At 32.1% G+C, this 22,520-nt stretch overlaps 2 protein-coding genes across 4 annotated transcripts; one reads left to right on the top strand and one right to left on the bottom strand.

Moving 5' to 3' along the window:
* Positions 1–402: 402 nt before the first annotated feature.
* On the bottom strand, positions 403–9,060 carry LOC125814459 (cytochrome P450 87A3-like). 2 transcript variants are annotated; one of them, XM_049493907.1, is made up of 9 exons: positions 8,849–9,060; positions 7,928–8,249; positions 7,047–7,196; positions 5,443–5,694; positions 5,088–5,177; positions 4,937–5,015; positions 4,633–4,757; positions 4,438–4,565; positions 403–496 (listed from the first exon to the last, which is right to left on the bottom strand). In XM_049493907.1, the coding sequence occupies exons 1-9, from the start codon at positions 9,040–9,042 to the stop codon at positions 403–405; spliced, it is 1,434 nt and encodes a 477-aa protein (XP_049349864.1). In that variant the 5' UTR covers positions 9,043–9,060. The 2 variants fall into 2 exon arrangements, with proteins under 2 accessions (XP_049349864.1, XP_049349865.1); XM_049493908.1 differs by having other exon boundaries at positions 4,633–4,739.
* A 4,598-nt stretch (positions 9,061–13,658) lies between these two features.
* Positions 13,659–21,135, top strand: LOC125814590 (uncharacterized). 2 transcript variants are annotated; one of them, XM_049494052.1, is made up of 15 exons: positions 13,659–13,968; positions 16,466–16,856; positions 16,944–17,060; positions 17,138–17,242; positions 17,878–18,343; positions 18,651–18,691; positions 18,797–18,865; positions 18,947–19,047; positions 19,189–19,267; positions 19,376–19,474; positions 19,557–19,625; positions 19,723–19,772; positions 20,196–20,277; positions 20,546–20,640; positions 20,738–21,135. In XM_049494052.1, the coding sequence occupies exons 1-15, from the start codon at positions 13,676–13,678 to the stop codon at positions 20,841–20,843; spliced, it is 2,163 nt and encodes a 720-aa protein (XP_049350009.1). In that variant the 5' UTR covers positions 13,659–13,675; the 3' UTR covers positions 20,844–21,135. The 2 variants fall into 2 exon arrangements, with proteins under 2 accessions (XP_049350009.1, XP_049350010.1); XM_049494053.1 differs by lacking the exon at positions 17,138–17,242 and having other exon boundaries at positions 13,663–13,968; positions 16,944–17,072.
* The last annotated feature ends 1,385 nt before the right edge of the window (positions 21,136–22,520 follow it).

The raw sequence follows: 22,520 nt of genomic DNA, 5'->3' as shown, positions 1-22,520 counted from the left end.
GGGAACTACAAAATGCATTCATATTCATATGATTAGAGAAACTCCCATCTAACATAACAATATTACATAAGGAATTTTATAGGTGTCGATAGTGTCTTCTCGATCGACATGCATTTTAAATACATTATTCATACATAAACTATGAATCAGCCATAATAATAACTTTAAAACATGCACTTATACTATGCACACACCCAGAGGTGGATTTATACATTCACAGTCTTGAGTTCACGAGTCCAATAATTTTTGCTCAGATCCTGTATATGGATTAAGAAATACCCAAAATATTTAGAGTTATTTGGCTCATATGAACTTAATTATTATTATTATCATATATTAATATAACTTAAAATTCCTATAGAAACTCTTAAAATTCAAATTCCGAATTCACCTCTACATACCTTAGTCATATTTTTCATAGATTTTGATATGGTAACCATTTGGAAATTGTAAGCCTGGAGATCGTACTATATCTCCTCCTTTGACTGTTTCCCACCTGAATTTTTTAACATCCAAATTTAATTTAAGCATAGTTTTCTTAATTAGTGATGCATAATTAGTAAATGAGAAAAGGCATAAATTCTCCCCTAAACTTGTCACGAAAAGTCAGTTATACGCTTATACTATTGTGACGACCTATTTCACACCTGAATTACTTAAAAGTGAATTTATTTCAACCCTGACGCACATACAACCAGTCACATGATCAGAAAGTGTTTCACACTCGCCCTACGTCATCACCATGTCATTGCCACATCAATAATTACGTCAGATTTTTTTTTATAAAAAAAATCCATGTCACCCAATTCCTTCTTCTTCCCTATACACCATCAAACCCACCATTAAATCACTACCATTGTTACTACTATCATCAAATTCACTTCTCCACCACCATGGATTTCACCACCCATAATTAAACTCACCACCGGAATCTTCCCACAACCATTCTCATCATAAAAAATCGATAACAAACATAATAAATTTGTAACTACCCTCTTAGTTGTTTTATGAATTTTAATAATTATTTTTATATTAACCTTTTTACTAGTTTTTATAAATAATTTATGACTTATAAGAATGAGTGACATGATTTTCAGATTTAACAAAGGATTATTTTATTGCTAATAATTGGAAAAAATAGAAAAGGAAAATAAATAAATGAATAAATAATAATAAATAAATAAAAGAAATAAGGGCAAGAAGCCTTGAACTGTTGAAAACTGACGAAACAATGGGAAAACAATAACTTTCTGGCAAAAACTACTTACGATGCGGCGACAATCAAAAGGAAGAAATAATCGATTCAGGTAAGAATTCAATTAGGCATTTTTGTTTTAGATAAGATCATATGTTGTAGATATAAATTAAGATAGTATTATATGTTGGTTTCTGTGCAGCATGAGTTGTTAAATTTATTAGGTTAAAATTGTTATATATGTGTATTAATCACTTCTGCCAATGTGATTGATGATTAGGAAAGTTGATGATTGACTAATGATTAGGTAAATAATAGGCAATATGAATAAGATTCAGGAGTTACGGTGGATTCAGGAATTAGTGGACCATTTTGATCTCTTTTTCCAGATTTTTTCCCCTCTATAATTATCAAATTATAAGTCAAATTTTGATAATACAAGTATATGTAATTGAATAATAGATGTATTATACTATATGAATACTGTTAGGGTTATATTATTTGGAGAAATTAGAATTTAACCCTAGGCTTGAAACTTGGAAAATATGATAATTAAAATGTTAATTGACATCAAGATTTAGGAACTTGATTATAAACTTGGGTGAATTTTTGGGTCAAGGCTAAACACATAGTAATATGAGTGTTGTTAGTTTTGGAATCTTATTGTGGTCATTTATTTGAATAGATTGCTTTGAGTTGGAAGTTCAACGAAACGGGAAGGCTCAAGTTCCGGAGTGAATTCTTGATTGATTGAGGCAAGTGGATTTTTAAACCCTTGTTAAGTGTATGGAATTCGTGTATTTCCTTGTAATATGTGTTTGGGGGTAATGAGACTTGGTGATGGGTTGACTTGTCCACATTGATTAATTCTAATGATGAAAAAGGGGTAATAAAAGGCAATTATGATTAATTGTTTGTGTGTGATGTGTTGAGAATGGTTTGAAAGGCTTGTTGAATCATTGTTGATGTTGTATCATGATTGTGTTGTTGTGAATTGTGCAATGTTATGAAAATGACCATCTCTTCATTATTTGTGTGAACATGTCATTTGCATTGTTCTGAGACATGGTTGTGACAAGTGTTATGTGAATTGAGAAAGAAGAAAAAATTAAAGAGGATGTACTATTTCGAGGGACGTATCGCGCGCCACGATGGATACTATATTTTGAGGGACGTATCGTGCGCCGCGATGGTTACTATTATCGAGGGTCGTATCGCGCGCCACGATGGATGCATGGACATATATGTCCCCCATGGTCCCGGACTGAGAGACAGCGGGTGTGTATCACTAGGTCAGACATGCATCACTATACTTGACATTGCATTCCGTTGCATTGCACATTTTTATCATTTATGAACTTGATCTTGTATGTTGCTGATATTGCGAGTGCCTTTTTGTGGAAGTTGTGATTGAGGAATAATGAGCTTGTTGTTGAGGATATGTAATTGTTAGAGTGTTGTTGTTGAGCTGTGTGCTTTGTAAATTGTGAACTGTTAGGTTGAGTTGATTTTTATGCAGGTTGTAGTTGTGGAGGTTCGGTTGGGGTGGTAGGAGTACCCGTATTCTATTCCATTAGCTTGTGTTTAGAGGTTTACTTGTTGAGTACCGTGTGGTTTGGTACTCACCCCTTGCTTCTACAATTTTTGTAGGTTACGAGCCTAGATTTTGTGATACTTTCCATTCTCTTATTTTTCGAGGCTTCTTGGAGATTTGTGAGATAGTTGTTTGTCATCTCAGCGGACTTTCTTACTCCTATTTATGATCTTGTTCTATTCTAGAAACAAGGTCATTTGAGACTTGTGTTTTTCTTTTGAATCAATTGTAATACTTTAGAGGCTTGTACATGTGACAACCAAATTTTGGGGTATTTTTGAGTTGATTATAAAATTTTCGCATTTTATTGTAATTGTTGAGTTTAGGCTGACTTGTCTTGGTGGGATAAGACGAGTGTCATCACGTCCATTTTTGGGTCGTGACAAGATTTAACTAAATTCACCATCGGAACCATATCAGTATCATTGAAATTCATCACAATCATAACCATAAATTCACCATCCACATCAAAATCACGAGTTTCATTGTCATTATAAAAGTCATACCACCACTAATTTTTCACCCACCACAAAAAAATATCACAATATACAAATTTCATTCAAACTCAAAGAGGAAAATTGTGAAAACTTGCAATATTTATTTGCAAAGATTTTAAGTTAGACAATTGAAAAACTAATGCTCGATCTACTATTACTGATTTTGAAGAAAATCTAGAGAGAATTTTTCTGAGAGAGAAGAAAGATCTATGAACATACATTAAAAATTGATTTTTGTGCAAAAATCCAGAAACTTTTTACCAAAAAAAAAAAACAAGATCCGAAAAATTTCTTATTTCAAATGCTCACAATCAACAAAAAAACACAAAAATAAATTGAATAATTCGTTTTTAACTTGACGAATTTGATGTGGGAATAGTAAGGATTGACCAATTTTAGATGTCTCGTCGGAAATTTTTTCGAACAGTGAACCTAATTAATTGAACAACTTCGCGATCATTGCGATGAATTTCTATCCCGCAATGTTGTTTTCTATTTTTCTCTTGGAAATTTATCATGAAAAAATAAATTATTTTTCACATTAGCTATAGCAAAAAAAGTGTTTGTGATAAGAAAAAAATGAAGGAAGAGAAAGGTAGGGTAACGTGAAGGAGAAGGGTGGGGGTGGGAAAAATTGCCTTTTATTTTACTCTAACGTGCCTTTTTTATTTTTTATTTAATCTTTTTTTCATGTCAGCTTTGAGGGTGGTATTAAATTCACTTTTGAGTAGTATAAGTGTGTAATAGGTCGCCTCAAAAGTTTAAGCGTGTAATTTACTTTTCGGTACAACTTCAGAGATTAATTTATGTCTCTTTCTTAGTAAATTAAGAAAATATGACTAAAGTTCAGACATTTCTGCTATTATGTGTAATTTTTTGTTATATCTAAACTTCATATAATTTGGATATAAAATATATTTGAAGTTTCATATAGCTGAACTTCAGACATTTTCGACAAAAGTGGTTGAACTTTTTAGCCCTACTTGGGGGGGGGGGGGGGGGATACGTAGCTTTAAGCATAAATAACTGAATGAACACCCTATCTCTACATTTATATTTTGTCAATATTAACTTCAGATATACGATTCAAACAAAAAACATATGTAAACTTAAATAGTGAAACCAAAATCAAATATTTATGTACCACTTACTTGTACTTAGTCACAAAGCAATGGAGAAAGACAGCCATTTGCACCTTAGCAAAGTCTGCTCCAATACAATATCTTATGCCACCTCCAAATGCCATAAAATTTCTAGTTGCTCCATTTAGCTCTATTCCCTGTTAGCAATTTCAACAAATCTGAGAAAAATTGAATTATAATATAATTTTCCGACAAAGGACTCACCTCCCATCTCCATGGATTGAATTGAAGTGGATCTTCATATTTGGCAGGATTTAAGTGCACAGCTTGAGAATACACCATAATTGCCCAACCAGCTGTAATGGTATATCCTGCACCACAAATAATTTTTGTTATATAAAGACATAATCAAGAAAAATAACTTTATCAGATAATTATAAGAAAATAAAGAAATTAATTAAAACTTAGTAAAAAAAAAAACTGGACAAAATGAGTTAAAAATAGGAATTTTCTGAATTATTTGAGAGTATGAAGCATAAATTCGGAAATATTATGATGCGAAAATAACCTTTGAAATTGATTTCTTTGAGTGTTTTCCTGAAAAGTGCAGGAGCAATATTTGCCAGTCTGACTGTTTCATTGATAAACTGCATTTTCAAGTATATATTCAAATAAAATATAAATTAAAAAGTATATACAATAATTTAGATTAAATATACCTGAAATGTGAACTTCATTGATTTATATTCTTGCCATGTAAGTCCATAAGATGCATTTTCCCTTCTTCTAATAATTGCCTCATGTTCCTCCTGAAAGTATTGAGATTGTGGTATTTGGAGTAATTAATCTCTAACATAAAATTTTGTATAAGATATAATACAATATTTGTTTAGTCGCATAAGAAGAAAATAATGTTTCATAGGCAGATAAATATTTTCTTTGTTCCACTTTATGTGACGTGATTCTGAATATAAGCGTCAACCAATCTATGTTTTTGTTTGAATTCACACATAGAATATTTAAAAAACACACATATATGTTGCTCAATTGATCAAGAAGATGAGTTTCACTTACTTTTAATTCTTTCAAAGCCTGTGGATGTTCATGAAGAAATTTAATAGCCAAAGTAATAGCCCAAGAGGTTGTCTCAAAGCTAACAAAGAGCAACACAAACATCAAATCCAAAGCTATTCCCTCAGTGAGAATTGTGTCTTTACTTTGAAGTTCTTCTAATACATAATCAAAGAAGTCACTTTGTTCCTTTCTTGGTTGTGATTTCCTTTCCTCTAGCATTCTTTTGAGCATCTTCAATATCTTCTTTCTTCCCTAATGAACATCTTCAATTGTTAGTTCAATCATGACTTGTATAAATTCAGTCTAACGTCGTTATAATAATATTGTTTGTTCCATATTTTTGGATGTAATAACGAAATATTTCTATAGAGAACAAGAGTATAACATAATATAAAGAAAACTTGATTATTATTATAGAGAAATGATATTCTACAGAATGGTTACTATAGAGACATCTGACTGTATAGGATTTAATTTAGGGAGAATAATATTTTTAATCCGTTAGCTATTAATAGATTCTGATTTTAATACTGGTGGCATATGCATTAATTAAAATGCATGGTTTTGGTCCCTTTATGTAGGAAATATGCTATAGCTAGAGAGAAGTATATTTATTACCTTCGAATATGGAGCAACATTACAAGTATAACGTAACACATTGGTGACATAACACTGAAATGGTTAATGATTATAAAAAAAATGTGAATATTCATAAGTGAAGGAATCAAAAGTGTACATTTCAAGCAATTCAAAGTTAAATGTGCTTAATTAGATATTATAAGGACTAAAATTAGAAGGTGTCAATAATTGAAGGATCAAACATGCTATTAACCCTTTTAACTTATATAAGACTATTAATAGTGTAAAGAGTCATTTATATAATTAGTTGGGTTTAACATGTGATATATAGTAGATTAATTATTATTTTCGACTGGTTACCAACTAATTACTCTATTTGGTCTAGTTTGTGTGACATAATTTGGGGAGAAAGACTCTCCCGCGGTAAGGTTTTACACATAGGGCCAGCTGCTTTTTTTATCTCGCTTGCCCTTAGTTCGTCTAGCGCCTTTCGGTTGGGGTCCGCCCTGGGGTTAGGTTAGACCGCTTGGATTTTTTTTCGTCTATCGAAGGCAGTCAACAGAGTTTAATAAAGAAATCTAGACTTTTAAAACTTGTATTTAATTTTAATTAAATATATCATAATATTTGTGCAGTTATAAAAGCTTTAAATTTTGTAGCATTACATACCGATAATATTTGTGTGACTGTAAAAACTTCTTATTAAAGGTAAAATGGAAACTATCAAAAAGTTATAAATATATCATTTTAAATAAAAAATACATCTAGTAAGAAAATAGTATATATAACATAAACTTAAATATATGGAGTAATATTGTTTATTATAGAGTTTGGTATACATTGAATTACCTTAATGATGCGACCCAAGCTTCATCAAGACCTTGCACACAAAATCGAGCTATATAGGGAGTTCAAGGGTTAATTATTCATTTTTATTTTTCAGGTTATTATTTATCCACTTTTTATAAAGGATTACCAATAATTATTATGCTACTAGTAGTGCATAGGAATTAAATTATAAATACCTGTAAGCACTTATAATAGGCTGTTCCAGGAAAGTATATAGGGAAAGAAACTAATCCCTTTATAAAGGCAACAAAATTCTCACACACAATCTCTGTAGAATTCTCAGAATCATAGCTGATAAGTTTCTTTCCAGTTATATCAAATATCATCTGCAAAAAAAAAATAAAAAAATTATGCTTTGAATTCATATTTTTAAAAAAAAACTCAAAAATCTGAACTCATAAATGATAAATCCTAAATTCACTTACGTATAGTTCTAATTAAATGGGGAATTTAGAGGGTTCATTTCATGGATAGTCACTCAACTTTAGTACTAGTTTTAGGGGTCTGTTAAAAGGTGTGTATGTTATCAAATTTCAGTTGAAATTTTCAAACTTTGATGATTATTTTGTTGTATCTAAATCATGAGATATCAAAGTTTGATATTTATATATGTTTTTTCTAACAGGAGATAGAGGAAAATAGAAATATGGTTTCATGAGTTAATGGTCAAAAATACATTTAGACTATCACTTTTCATTAATTTCATATGTCAACTGTCCGTTATTTTCTTTACCTATTTAAACTATTACACTCTTTATATTAAAACACGCATCGGTGCTAAGTTAGTTAAATATTTAAAATCAATCAATAACAGGTGCGTGAAGGTCAACTCAACATCAAGGTGTGTTTTGATACAAAAAGGAGTAATAGTTTAGGTACCTAGGAAACGGAAATACGAAACTCACAAAAATACAATAGTTTAGATGTGTTGTATACCATTAACTTTACTAATCAAGATTTTCCTCGGAAGAAGTCTTCCATTAATTTATTTAATGTAATGAATACATAGAAATTGAGTGACCATCTGTGAAATTACCCTGGAATTTTGACTACTTACCTTGGCTGTTGCTTCCTTCATCTCAACACTCTTTTGTTTTGACCATCTCTTCAAGTTATTATTTGTAGTTTTTTCAACCTCAGGTAGCATTTTTCTCAAACTTTCAGGGCCAAAAAGATTTAGCACCATGTTTTTTAAGTACTTGTACATAAAACCATGTAAAGATCCAACATTTTGCCTTCCCATAATCTCTGCAAAAGTATGTGGATACCAACTTTGAAATAATTTTCCCTCTTGTTGGAAGATGAAGTAATTAAAATCAGGGTCGGTGGATACTATGATTGGATGTCCCACCAAACTAGTTCGAAATATCGGTCCATACCTGATTCAGAATTTAGATATTATGAGTTTTAAGCAGAGAGATCAGTGGACTGTGAATAGTGGTGTAAATCGGAATTTTCATTAAGGGAATTCAAAATATAAAGAAGTACACAAAGAAGTCGAAGAAGATTCACCATCTACTATATATACATAAAAAATAATTTTAACAATGTATAGACAGAATAATTTTTACCAAAAGGGGTTTGAATGAACTCACTGGGCCCTTACTAGCCTGCCCCCGAATATTGTGAAACGTATATTTAGTTCTATTGTAAAGTTTAATCACTATAGATGATTGATTATTATAAAGAGTACTTACAATAATAGTAATAATTCTCTTCCTTTCAATTTGTTTGTCGTATTTTTCTTTTTAGTCCGTTTATAAAAAGTCTCTTTTTTTTTACAACTCTTTAACTTCAACTTTCTGCATTACATGTTTAAAACCACAAGATTAAATGACAATTTGGTATATTTAACATACCTTTAATTTAAGATCAAAAGATTCAAAAGTTATTTTTACTTTTCTAAACGTTATGCCAAGTCAAAAAAGAACAGACAAATTAAAACAGAGGGAGTAAAAACTTTAAATAAGTTAATTACCTTTGCATCCTATCCTTCACAAAAGGAGAAATATCCAATGATTTATTAGGTGCAAAGAATGGAATAGTCTCACCAAGTAATGGCCAGCCCATTGACCCTGGTGGGAGTTTTCCATTGCTTTTAGGGTTCCTCCAGTAATGTAAAATAACTATAACAACTAAAGATCCAATAATATAAATACCAAGTGACAACATTTTCTTGATAATATATATTGTGTATGTAGTAGATTAAAGAGAAAGAAATGTGGTGGATTATAATTTTAGGAAATTATAGGAGACTATAAATAGGCAGTTGAATAATGTAGTCCATATATATCTGAAATAGTTTAATTTTATCCTTCGTTATGTTTTTGGTCTATTCGTGGTATAACAAATTATTTTATTTATTTCATAGTCGCAATTTAGAATTGATTGATGGTATTTCAAGTCACCTTATTGAATATCTAATCAAAAGGATTTTGACTCTTTATTTTTGTTCTGTGAGAATAAAAGACTAAATAAAAGTGGGGGTTCGTGAGTTCGGACAAACCCAATAACTTTTACTTAGATCATGTATTTGTACTAGAAAATTATATATATATATATACACTTTGAACTCCTAACAAAATTGATTGACGGTTTAGTGGCAAGGAAGAGACCACAAAAATACTTTTCACGCTAGATTTGTGGGTTTGAACCCCCCCCCCCCCTCCTCTCTATTTTTAAAAGGAAATTTAAAACCCCCGAACTCTTAATCCTGGCTCTGCTAGATTATTAATTACTTATGATTTGCTTTTAAATTATTGAACATTTATTAGTAGCTCCATAGTTGCAATCTCATCTTCAACATACTCCTTTTGTTCACTTCTATTTGTCGCTTATTTCTAATATAGATTTTCATTTTACTTATCACTTTTGACATATCAAGAAAAGACAATAATTTTTTTTCTATATTTTACCTTCAATATTAAATACTTATATTTTCCAAAACTTTTTCTAAGACATCATTTTATAAGAGATAGTTTGGTAAATACTTATATCATTAATTATTTTCATAATAAGTGTGTCAAATCAAAATGTGACAGAACGGAGAAAATACATCGGTCAAGACGCATAATTACAATCTTTGACTTGCGTAAGACTACTCGTCAAGATGTATTTAGGTCAAGACGCGTAACTACAATTTTATCAAACAAACTAAGCTAAATCCAAATATATCTAAAGATAGTAATAATAGATTAGAAAATGGACATATATATTCTTTAAATAAAACAAGAACCATTGTAGATGTTTATCTTTTCGATTATAGTGAAAATATTCAAAACATCATCATCTTAGTCAATTATATTGATGTCAAAACAAAAAAATAAAATGGTCTCTTACTTGAAATTCAAAGAAGGAGCTAGAAGTTTATTGCAAGCTTATACGTCTACAACTTTGTCAGGAATGAAACACCAAAAATAAAATTCGGCGATGACACTACACCTAAAAATATATATTTTTCATCTATTAGGTCTAGATTCAGTGTGGTATTTATTTTTGGGTCTATTCATATCAAAATGTCCATACGAATTGGGATATGATTGAAATTTTTGTAAAGAAAAAAAAATACAATAATCCCTTCTTAAATGAGATATGTTTTTAATAAAGATTGAGATAAATTTACCATGAGATAACATGTTATCGCCATATATATTTTTTTTCTTAAAAATAACCAACAATATAAAATACTAAATAAATTTTAAATATATAAAAATGCAAAGAATATACTCTTTTTTGTTATATAATTTTTCTGTTTTTCTCGCAAGTTGAAAATACAACTATTTTGTGGTTTTCAATTTTTTCAATTAAAATCTACTAAAAATGAAACGAAACATTCAAAAATCAACTTTGGACTTAAAAGAAACTATTCAACGCTAACAAGTTATAAACACTTTAAGGAGGGTGAAAATATACATGTCTACAATGGCTACAAATTATTCAAGAATAAAACTAGAAGTTTAAAAGTTAAAGATTTGTTAGTATAGAAATATATCATTTTTTATGAGACAAACAAAATTAAAAAAAGCAAAAAATTATATATTTGATTATTTTTCTCATTAAAAGGTATTCTTCTCAAGAACTAGATCTTAATTACATCATTTTCAAGAATATATATTTACATAATCAAGTTATTTATAAGGTAATTATAAATAATTTTGATTTGATTTGCATTCATTGCTAATGTATAACGAATGATACATCCAAACTTTCATTTGATTATTAACTCAACAACGTGTTTAATCATTCAATATTTATGTTGTCAATTGATAAGTATTCTTTACCTTGAACGTTAAAATAGTGAGTTCAAATTAGCAAAAGAGTGAAAAGATAAGAGACCACGAAGAAAGGTGAAAGAAAATTAATACTATATCATTTACGAGTAACAAATACAAATACCTTCCTTTTAATATGTTATATCACTTTGTTTATTGCTAAGGCAAATAAAAATATGTGGGCTAATGACTGAATTCTGATGCAACTCAATAATGATAAAAAAAATGTTCTGAGTCATGTTTCTACAAAATAAAAAAGGGCAAAAATAGAAAAAAGAAAATTGGTTTCAACAAGTTCATAGGCTTTATTACCCAATTAAACATTTTACTATTAAATACGTGAGTCTACAAGCAGACATCTATTCGTCAACCTGCCTACCTATATGACAAGGGTATTTCTGACATTTGATTAGTTTTTGCTCTTTAAAGATTTTTGTATGTTAATGCTTTATAATTGTACCTTTTCTCTTTTAGACAAATAAATCAACTAATATTTTCATAGTTACACATATGTCCATCAAAGAGTTGTACTCTTAATTAATCTTGGTGAGCCCAATCGACTTTTATCATGTCGGCTCAGAACATTAATATGGAAAAACCATTGGTTATATATTTTTAAAAATTATGTAAAAAGTAGTACTACTATCAAAATAATTAACAATTTACTTATCTATAGATTATATATTTAGAACTATATAAAAAGTACTATATATATCACAATAATTAATAATTGTTTGACACTTTAAATACTATGAATACCACATAAATTAGGATAAAAGAATAACATACATTATTTAAAAATATACATAACAATTAAAAATTATGTGGTTAGATGTTAGAGAAAATGGTATTTTAGAATTCATGAAACTCTTTCTTTGAGCTAATAAAAATGGTGGGTTTTGTAAGTTATGTGGGTCCCACCATTATATTTAACAATTTTTGGGGGTAAATTGTTAAGTTTAGGGTAAAAGACTAAATTGAACACATTTTGTCATACATGAAGGACTATTTCAATCACCTAAAATATATTAAGGACCAAAATAAAGCAACTCCAATACATCAACGATCATTTTGATCATTTTCTTTTATTATCATATAGATTATCATAATATCATATAAATACCTGCCACGTACACCAGTTGACTTGCCGGCAACTACCACCTGGCAAACACCTAAAAAAAACCGAAAATCCCATTTTAAAATTAGGTCAATAATATCAAGACTTTCAAATGATATTTTATACTTAGATGAATATCAATTATAATAAAATTAATAAGGTTTATGTTTAATAATTCGTTGAACCACTCTATTGATCTTTAATTATAATCAAAATAATGATGAGTTTATGTTCAATAATTCGTCAAACCACTCTAGCAATCTTCAACTACTATATTAACTCCTTTTGGAAGGTTGTTACGTTGTTTAACTATACATCGTATCGTATTATATTGTATATATATGTGGTGTTGTAATATTATTTTAACAAATAAAATATTTGGATTAATTATATATAATTTTTGTTATTATATGATATTACACGTCAAAAATTTGAAGAATAATCCTACAGAAAAAGTAGGATACAGTAAAACTAATAATTCATTTAGTTTAAAAAGAATAAGTTATAGTTTGACTTGACATGAAGTTTAAGAAGGAAAAAAAAACGTTTTTAATTTTGTGGTCCTAAACTAAAGTTATATCAAAAGTACTAAAATGTCATTTAATCTTGTGTCATTAAATATCACGTGGAAAGTTAGTGTTGTCGAAAAGTTAGTGTTAATCTTTTTGAAACATACTAAAATGAAAAGTATGTCATTCTTTTTGAAATGCAAGAAGTAGTATAAAAGATAAAATGAGATTATATTAATAATAAATAAAAACTAAATGAGAAATGGAAGAAGACAGAGGAGGAAGAGAAAGTAACGGCACGATTAAACTAAATCAACAATTAAACAAGATGAGATTTTTCGTCGTTATCTAAACATGAATGTAACAACACGATATACTAATAAAACTTCAATAACAATCACAATAAATATTGTACTCATTTATAAATCAACGATACAATACAATATAGTAACAGGTAACAACCATCCCAACAAGCTTTAATCACTAGATTTCTCCCGTATTTATTTTGATATATGTCACTTAAGCCAAAGGTCTATCGGACACAACTTCTTACCTACATAACGTAACATAAGACTGCATGCACACTATCCTCCCCTGAATTGACGTATAAAATTTCCTCGACTATGTTATTGCAATTACTCAATTAATGGTCAATTATAATTATCATTTTTTCTTTCCACCAATCAAATATTTCTTGAATTAAACAACACCCACCGTCCACCAGTTGACACCTGATAGCTTCACTTTGCCGGCAAAGGACACGTGGCAGACACCCACTTGCCCCCACCAAAAAACAAATTAAAAAAAACATAATTTTTAAATTCAAAAATTAATATTCAAATACCAAAATCAAAAAAAAAAATGTCCACCTCCATCATTTTTTTTCACCGCCGCCGCCTCCGGCAGTCATGTACGGTGGAGCCGGCGACGATGAGACAAACCCAGGTTTGGTTAAACGATTTTACTCACTTGAATCGAGTCATAGGAAGCTTCAAGAACAGTTAAATGTTTTATTGCAAGAAAAAAAGATCGATGATTCATTGAAAATGGATGATTCAGATGAGAAATTAATGGATTCGGGTGAAATGGGGTTTCATGTTCCTGGGTTTTTTTCTACTGGAAGTCCGTACAGGAATGTGTTGAATTATATGGGTCATGCTGTTCATGTAAGTAGAGCTAGTACAGGGGAGATAATTTACTGGTAAGTCAAATTAAAACATGTTTGAAGTTCAAATTTTGATAATGAAATTACTTTGTTTATATTGAGTGATGTTTGATTTGAGGTGGGGTTGTTGATATTTTGAGTTTTTGTTTGAGTAAAATGAAGTTGACTTGAGCTAGATTTACTTTGAAAGGTTAGTTCTTTAGTATATTTTCAGCTCCCGGTTCATCATAAATTTTGAACTTGAAACTTGAAACATGAAAAAATGAGTTTTTGAAGTTGTGATTTTTTTGGAATTTGGATGTGCATTTTACTATTTTGAAGTTTTGTGAGTTGAAGTCTTAAAAATTCATACTTGAAAATATTTGAATATTGAATTTTCAAAATTTGATCAAATTTCATGGCCAGATATTTGAAGACAAAATTCTAATGGGTGATGTTTGATTTTAGTTGGGATTGTTGGTATTGTGAGCTTTTGCTTGGTAAATTGAAGTTGACTTGAACTAGATTTACTTTGAAAACATTGTTGATTTTTGTATATTTTCAATGTAAGGAATAGATTTGGAGGATTTTTAGTATGACTGATCCCAACTAGTTCAAGATTGAGGAGTAAGTAAAATGCAGAAAGGAAGTTTAACACCAGATGTTTTAATACTGGTTGGGATCTAAAATGGATCTTAGTCCAGTTCCCCGTTCTCTTCTAGATTTTGAGTTGTTGAAGTTGTACACATGTACATCCTAAATCTACACTCAGTTCTTTTTTCTTTTAAACTCTTTTCAATCTTTTGTTACAATGGCTCACCATTCTAATTTTCTCTCCTCTTTTTTTTATTACACAGTAATTCACTCATAACAAGAATGCTTGCTAAAAGTTGAACAGAGATAGTAAGAAGGTTCAGTCGTCTGATATGTTTTCTTAAGTCATTCTTCAGTCTTTATATAGGTGTTGATTGACTGTTGAATGATGCGCTTAACCTAAAAGATTTGATCCTTGGAAAAGGAAAGGTGAATCCTGTTTCCAAGAATAAGACAAAGCCCTTAGTGACTTTGAAATCTTCCAGATGTTTGAAGATCTTTTCCAGGCGTGATTCAAGAAATCATTGCTACCATTGTTTTCCTTGATTTGATTCTAGGTGTGATTCAAGGAATCATTTGCTACTGTAATTTCCTTGATTAGTTGACATACTTATCTTCTGAATATCTCTTCCGTTATGGCTGATACCAAGTTAGATTGATATCTTCTTTATTTATTGTCTTCTATGATCTTCCTTCTTATATGTTGTCCAGTGATAGGTCCTGACTTGAAGGATGGTTTGTTCTTTCCTTTTGTGCTGCCCAGTGTCTGGAGAGAGCATTTTCCTATTCTAATTGTTCGAAGATTCACATTCTGCGATGATCTTTATAGCTGCTAAGATTACCTTCATGAGTTAACACTGTGGCATGGATCAACTTTTTATACTCAACATACAATGAAACTAGTACTTTTTATTTTTATAATATTGACTTGAGATGAGATCAAATGGCGTGATTTGGACAATGAGGAATCATGCAGCCGGTCCTTACTTTTTTGGAGATTAAGGCGTAGTTGTTGCTGTTGTAAATTACATTAGCAACATTGATTATAGGTTGAAACCTTTTCATATACTGACTCAGCTAAAGACTTGATCAATTAAGCGTTAGCTTCTTGTTGTTGCACTTACATGAGGTCCAGGAAGATACAAGTGTGAGATCTAGAAAATACTTATTTTCCTTAAAAGATAAGCTTAAAATGATAGTAAGTATAATGTTGCAATGGAATGAGCTCTAGGATTGGATATATGGAAGACTCATTTCACCAATCCCAAACTGGTTTGGTCTGAGGCATAGTTGCCTGATTTATTGACTCCAGTCAGAGATTACAAATAGGAATTAAATCAAAGAGATCTCTGCTAACATTGTCTTTTAGTCCTTAAAGTTCAAATTATGCACTTTGGTTTGACTCACTTTGTCCCTTGGTGGAGTCTAGATTTTTACAAAGGGGTGTCAAAATATAAATGAGTGAGCTCACGAAGAGTCAATGGGAGTCAATATATATGTACAAAGATTTTTTTGCCTAACTTTACTGTGAAATTTTCCGATAAATACATGTGGTTCCGCCACTGACATTGTCACAGAGGAATTGTCCAATTTCTTAAAGGGGGACTCTAAAGGGGAGGAAGTATGCTGAGAGGGACGGATAGGCAGAGAGCGAAAAACATTTTGGTTTATGCAAATATTTCTCCGTAGGTTTGATGTTAAATCGCCTTGTCTATCTTGTTTAGATATGTAGGTGTATAGATTGTCTTGCATCCGACATTACATAAAATGCAATTACCTTCTCATTGACTCTATTTAAAATTAAGAGAGGAAAACATTTGTTTCCTGCTAGAAGAAAAAAGAACTCCTGCGATTTAAGGGCATGTAGAAAACAGAAAAAGAAAGAAGGGAGACTCTAGGTGCCTAGGTGTTCTTGTCTGTTGTGGGTTGCATAATATACAAAGAAGTTTTTCTATTGCAGGAATCGATCTGCTGAAAGACTTTATGGTTATAAAGAGCATGAAGTACTTGGACAGATGACCACTGAGTTCCTTATATGTGAAGAATATCATCAACTGGTAAGGATTGCCAGGGAAAGATTGCGCTGTGGACAATCATGGTCCGGTCTGTTTCCTTGTAAGAAGAGGTATGGTCAGATATTTATGGCAATGTTGACGAAGAGCCCATTGTACGAGAATGGCGAGCTTTTTGGTATTATCACTGTTTCAAATGACGCAGCTTCATTCATTAATACAAACTCAAACGACACAAGTTCCCATGAGGACAATGGTGAACCTGGTGCTCGAGGAATAGATTTCAAAAGGATTCAATGGAATCAACGACCACAAATTGCATCATCTGTTTCAAATCTGGTGATTATTATCGTGTTGTCATTGTGGTTCATAAACATTTTGATCACATTCTGAACAATTATCCCTCGTCTTTTCCTGATTTTTCAGGCCTCGAAAGTTTTCTCATTGAAGCGTGGAGAAGATGCATCTGCAGAAGTGAGCACTAAGGATGAGGCTGATTTAGACACCAAAGAAGGAAAACCACTGAAGCCACCCAGAGCACCAGTAAGTGTGAAGGTAGTTGGTTTGCTTGCTTCTCATTGGCTAAAATGGCATTTTATAAAGTAAGATTAACATTTCAGGCGACACGGCTGAGTTTCAGTTTGCTTGGTGGAAAGAGTAGAGCTAACACAGAGAGCTCTGAGAAGGATGAATCTACATTTGACATCGCTCAGCCTTCCAAATTTGTAATTTCCTGCTACTTTACATGTCTGGAGTATGGTTCTATATGATGTCCCTCTCTTTCTTCTTCGCTTTATTAATTTCTTTGAAAAGATTGGCTGGCAATTACCTTCAAGGTCTTGTTAGCTTATTTGTGCTAAATAACATATTTGATAAGATGAATTAGAGTAGTCATGGAAAGATCTAGATGAAATTCAAGAACCAATCATCAAACTTTTGTGATAAGTTGAGTATCCCTGTGCACTCTGCAGCTTACTAAGAGGAGTAATAACTGATCAAACAACAGAATAAAGTGGTGGTGGTAGTGGTGTGTGTGTGTGTGTTGGGGGGGAGGGGGAGGGGATTGACAAAGGAGTTTCCCTCTATTTAAAAGTGATTTTCCTTCCAGAGATGGGATGAATCTAAGTAGCAAAAGGATAAGAGATTTTTGTGGCGGGGAGCGGAAAATAAACGCTGTTGGGGCCTCGGGGTTCACTTGAACTAATTTAAACTGAGGAGAAATTAAAAGTTAAAACAGAAAATGTAGGTATCTTGTGCCAAAGAAATAGAAGAACCAAGCTCCCGATAAAAGTTTTTTGATAATTATGTATTATATGACTAAAGCTGGATGTTATTTCTAATGACTTGTTTGCAATTGTAGGCAGCAAAGGTTATGTCAAAGCTGAATATTGCAGGATTTGGGCACATTAGTAAAGAGAAGGGTCAACAGTACGGGGATGCCGATACTCCTGTTGGTGAGAATGTAGCTGAACCACATTCACCAACGGCATCCGATTCTACAGGAAAATATTGTCACTTAGTTGATGCACATCATCACCTCCAGAAAAACCAGAAAGGAAATCCAGGAAGAATGTGTGCCACAACTGGGCATGACGGTCCTGGAGGGTCCTCCTCAAGGAACTCCGATAAATTTCCCGAGACACTTGAAATTCCTGAACAGATTCCAGGATCATGTATGAGTGATGAACTCCAGCAATCGCCTAAGTCAGGTGGGAGCACAGATAGCCATAGAAGTTCACCATTCAAAGTTGAGAATGAGTCGAGTTTGATAGTAGATTGTGCAATTCTATGGGAAGACATTAGCCTAAAGGAGGAAATTGGACGAGGTAAACAGAGTAATCTCGCCATTGTTTACATACACTTTGCTCTTTTGAGCTAATGAACCATTGGACAACTATTTTTTCGAGTAGTTCTTTCGTTGATTGTTCATACATGTATCCACTCATTGTATGTTTTAAGCATAACATCTGTGCTGGAAGGAAGAAACTGTTACCTACATTTTGGTACAATGGTTGCCTAGTTTACTCTTTGCATAAATTATCATCTTATAATGCTGAGTCTTTTATAATTTATCAAGTACAGAAAACATTTAAGTTTTTGAAATGATCACTGACCTCAATGTCTTTTCTTTAGGTTCATATGGTGTTGTGTATCGTGGAATCTGGAATGCATCGGTACTTCTCGCGTTTACAAGTTTTTGGTTATGTTCTAAAGGTTACTGAAATAGTATTTCATTATGGAGGTATATTGATTATTAATTCTCTCAATGTTTTCTTTAGGATGTTGCTGTTAAGGTTTACTTTGGGAATCAATGCAGTGAGGAAACATTGCTCGACTACAAAAAGGAGGTACGTGATGATACCAGCTGCTAGTTGGACACTACCTTGATAGAACAAAAATTTCTAATTTACTCTCTACCGTGTTTTCAGGTTGAAATAATGAAAAGACTCAGACATCCTAACGTGTTGCTATTCATGGGGGCCGTATATTCTCAAGATAAATCGGCCATCGTCACAGAGTTCTTACCTAGGTATTGAACTGAGTCTCACTCCCCTGTGGAAGAATGCCGTGGAGAAGTTTGCCGATAAACTGGAGTGGCAATTGGCAGATGATTGTCCACTCTGTCAAGTTGGACAACTAAAATTGACAACATTCTCATCATGTATTTCAGGGGAAGTCTTTTCAAAACACTTCATGGAAATAATCATCTATTAGACTTCAGACGGCGTCTTAGGATGGCCCTCGATGTGGTGTGGTTTCTGCTTGGACTCATCAATTTCCTTCTCTAATGTGTTTTCAGTGTGACATTTATCCTAGTAAAATCATGGTGTTTCTCACACTCGTTTAATTGACTCTAGGCAAGAGGTATGAATTATTTGCATCGCCGGAACCCACCTATTGTACATAGAGACCTTAAATCATCAAACCTGCTTGTCGATAAAAGTTGGACCGTCAAGGTACTGATTGCTGAACTAATGCTTCAAATTATTCTCAGTGAAGCCCTTCAATAGATAAGTACACTGACATAATTTATTCCAGGTTGGAGATTTTGGCCTATCAAGATTTAAAGATTCAACCTTTTTAACAACAAAATCTGGTCGAGGGACGGTAAACATCTTAACTTCCTTTTTCCCCCTTTCTTATTGTCCCATCGGATATAGCTTATGCCAATACTCGTCTGTTTTTGTTTTGTTGATTATTGCAGCCCCAGTGGATGGCTCCTGAAGTACTTCGAAATGAACCTTCAACAGAAAAGTAAGTTCCCAAAGCCTTGCTTGCAAATTTCATGAGAAGATTAAATATTTTTGCATCTGTTAATTTGCCGAAATGATTAGGTGATTGGCTGATGCTCAATTGCTTGTTGAGCTTGAGTTCTTTCCCTTTCGTGCCTTTGTCCTAAAGAACATGTTCAATGTGGGTAGATACAAAAATAAAACTGCGGGAACCATTTCATCCCTTCGAGTAATAGTATTTTTTGGTACCAAATGTTGCTTAGTATGCAAGCGTTTTTTCCCTCCTTTTTTCTGTGTATATATATATATCATGATGACATGAGTTGGGCTTAACTAAAGCAGTAAGGATTCATATTGCCAATCCCAACTCGTTTGGCATTCAGACGTAGTCGTAGTTGTTGAATTGCAATATCTTTCTGATGGATTTCTTCTATTATCGCGACAGATCCGATGTCTTCAGTTTTGGCGTGATCTTATGGGAATTAATGACTGAATCTATTCCATGGAACAACCTTAATTCTTTACAGGTAACTCTCTTCTTACCTCTCTGTTGTTTGGAAGTATGAGAAATGCATGTGCTTATTGCAAGTTGTCTCACTAAAACAATTTTTGAACTGCTTTGTAATGTTTTTACTTGAGCCGAGGGTCTATCAGAAACAACCTCTCTACCTAGTACCTCCCATGGTAGGGTAAGATCTGCGTACACACTACCTTCATTAGACCCCACTTGTGGGAATCCAAATTACATTGGATATGTTGTTCTTACGTTGAACCAATGAACTTTTCTCTTTAAAGGTTGTAGGAGTTGTCGGATTTATGGATCGTAGATTGGAAATTCCGGAACATCTTGATACTCGAGTATCTACAATCATCCTCGATTGTTGGCAAAGGTGCTCTTGTCTCTCTCGTTTATTTCATTCCATGTTCTCATCGATGTATGCAATATGAACTCGAACTAAACTCGTTTTCTTCTCTTTATACAAACAGCAATCCAGCACTCCGTCCATCGTTCCAAGACATAATCCAAAGGACGACAGACATAATTCTCTCGTTTACCGGATCAACGACAGCTAGGAAGAATATAGGGACATAATATCAAACACGAATCGACAGGTTTGCTCCAGATAACAACTTAATAGGAGTTCACTAGTGTGAATTAACAATACATGAGGCATCACAACTTTGTTTCTTTTTCTTTGACAATTTTTTTCTTGTTTTAAAGTTAAGGGTAATGATTTCCATTACCCTGATAGTGAATGGATGTTAGAAAGAATATATGTTGGAATCCCTAGTTTTTTAGAATATATAGTGAGTAGGCAAGTTTCGCTGGAAATTACACTGTGTAAATAGATGAACTTTTTTGAAAAAAATACTTATCGTTTTTCTTATGTATGTATAGAATTCTCTTGGCTTCTTTTTGTATTTACTTCTTTATATTTAAATTCTCCTTACACTTGTGTTTGGAAGGTTGTTAAGTATTGTTTTATATTGTATTGTATTGTATTACATTGTGTTGTATTATGCTGTATTGTTTTAGTGAATACAACATTTAGATATATTGTATCATTCTCCGTTGTTACATGTTATCAGACATTAACAATTTGAAAGATAAACCTAAAAAAAAAAAAGTAGGGTAGAGTTACTATAAAGATAGGATAAAGGATCAAATAGGATTATTATTACATAATAAGTAAAGATAAAATGATAAGAAAAATAAGGTAATCATGCAATTGCACCTGATTGGTTGTTATAAAAAATTGAAATTTTTTGTTATTACCTAACGATGAATTTAGTGATACAACATGATGAAATTTAAGTAACAAATCAAAATAAATATTATATAATTTAAACTAATGATACAATATAATTAAACTAACAATACAATGAATTATAACCATCAAAACAAGCTCTATAGTAATAACTTTACCATTTCTTGAGTCATACTAATTGAGAATCTTTTGGTAGGCGAACCGAACTCATGTTTGAGATAGTGATTTAGTAAATGATCATCTTTTTATTTTTTTTGCGGTTTTTGGACCTTCTAGATCACAATTTAATTTTTTTTTACTAAATTGAAAAACTAGGGGTGTTCATGGTTTGATTTGGATCGGTTATTGATTATAATCAAAATCAAAACAATCTAGTCGGTTTTTTCAATTTCTAAAACCAAATGAAAAAAAAAACCATCGGTTTGGTTCAATTTTTTCTATTTTTTTTTTAAACTTACTAAATTTTTTGAGGACATACATATCTCGATAGACACAAACACCTAATACATGAACTGTCACGCCCCGAGCCTGTACCCTGGACGTGGCCGGCACTCGGAGACCATTGTTGGCCCTAAGCGAACCCTTGGTCTGGCTACTTAACTCAATGGAAGACTTAACACAATATAAGATCATAAAACAACTTAAATGATAAAATCTGGCCAAAATGGCAACTTCTGTCTCAAAATAGAAAATCTGCAAATACATAGCTAAGAGACTCAACTACTGTCTGACTGTCTATGAAGTCTCTATAATACTGAGATGGATGTTGGGACAGACCCCACAACATCCTAATAAAGAAAACTAGGAAAGCGAATAAAAGATCCTCTGAAATGCAAGGAGGCTCACCACTCACTCTGGAGTGCTCAACTAGATCAACGGTGCACTGGATGCTGATCCTGGTTACCTGCGTCTGCATCATAATAAGATGCAGGCCAACTAGCATCAGTACATTGAATGTACGAGTATGCGAGTTGGAAAGCTAAACAACAACTTAAGCTTGA

This window comes from Solanum verrucosum, unplaced genomic scaffold, assembly GCF_900185275.1.
Source record: "Solanum verrucosum unplaced genomic scaffold, falcon-dt-bn FXZP01000268.1, whole genome shotgun sequence".
Taxonomy (NCBI): Eukaryota; Viridiplantae; Streptophyta; class Magnoliopsida; order Solanales; family Solanaceae; genus Solanum; species Solanum verrucosum.
This window is presented reverse-complemented; position numbering and strand designations above follow the sequence as displayed.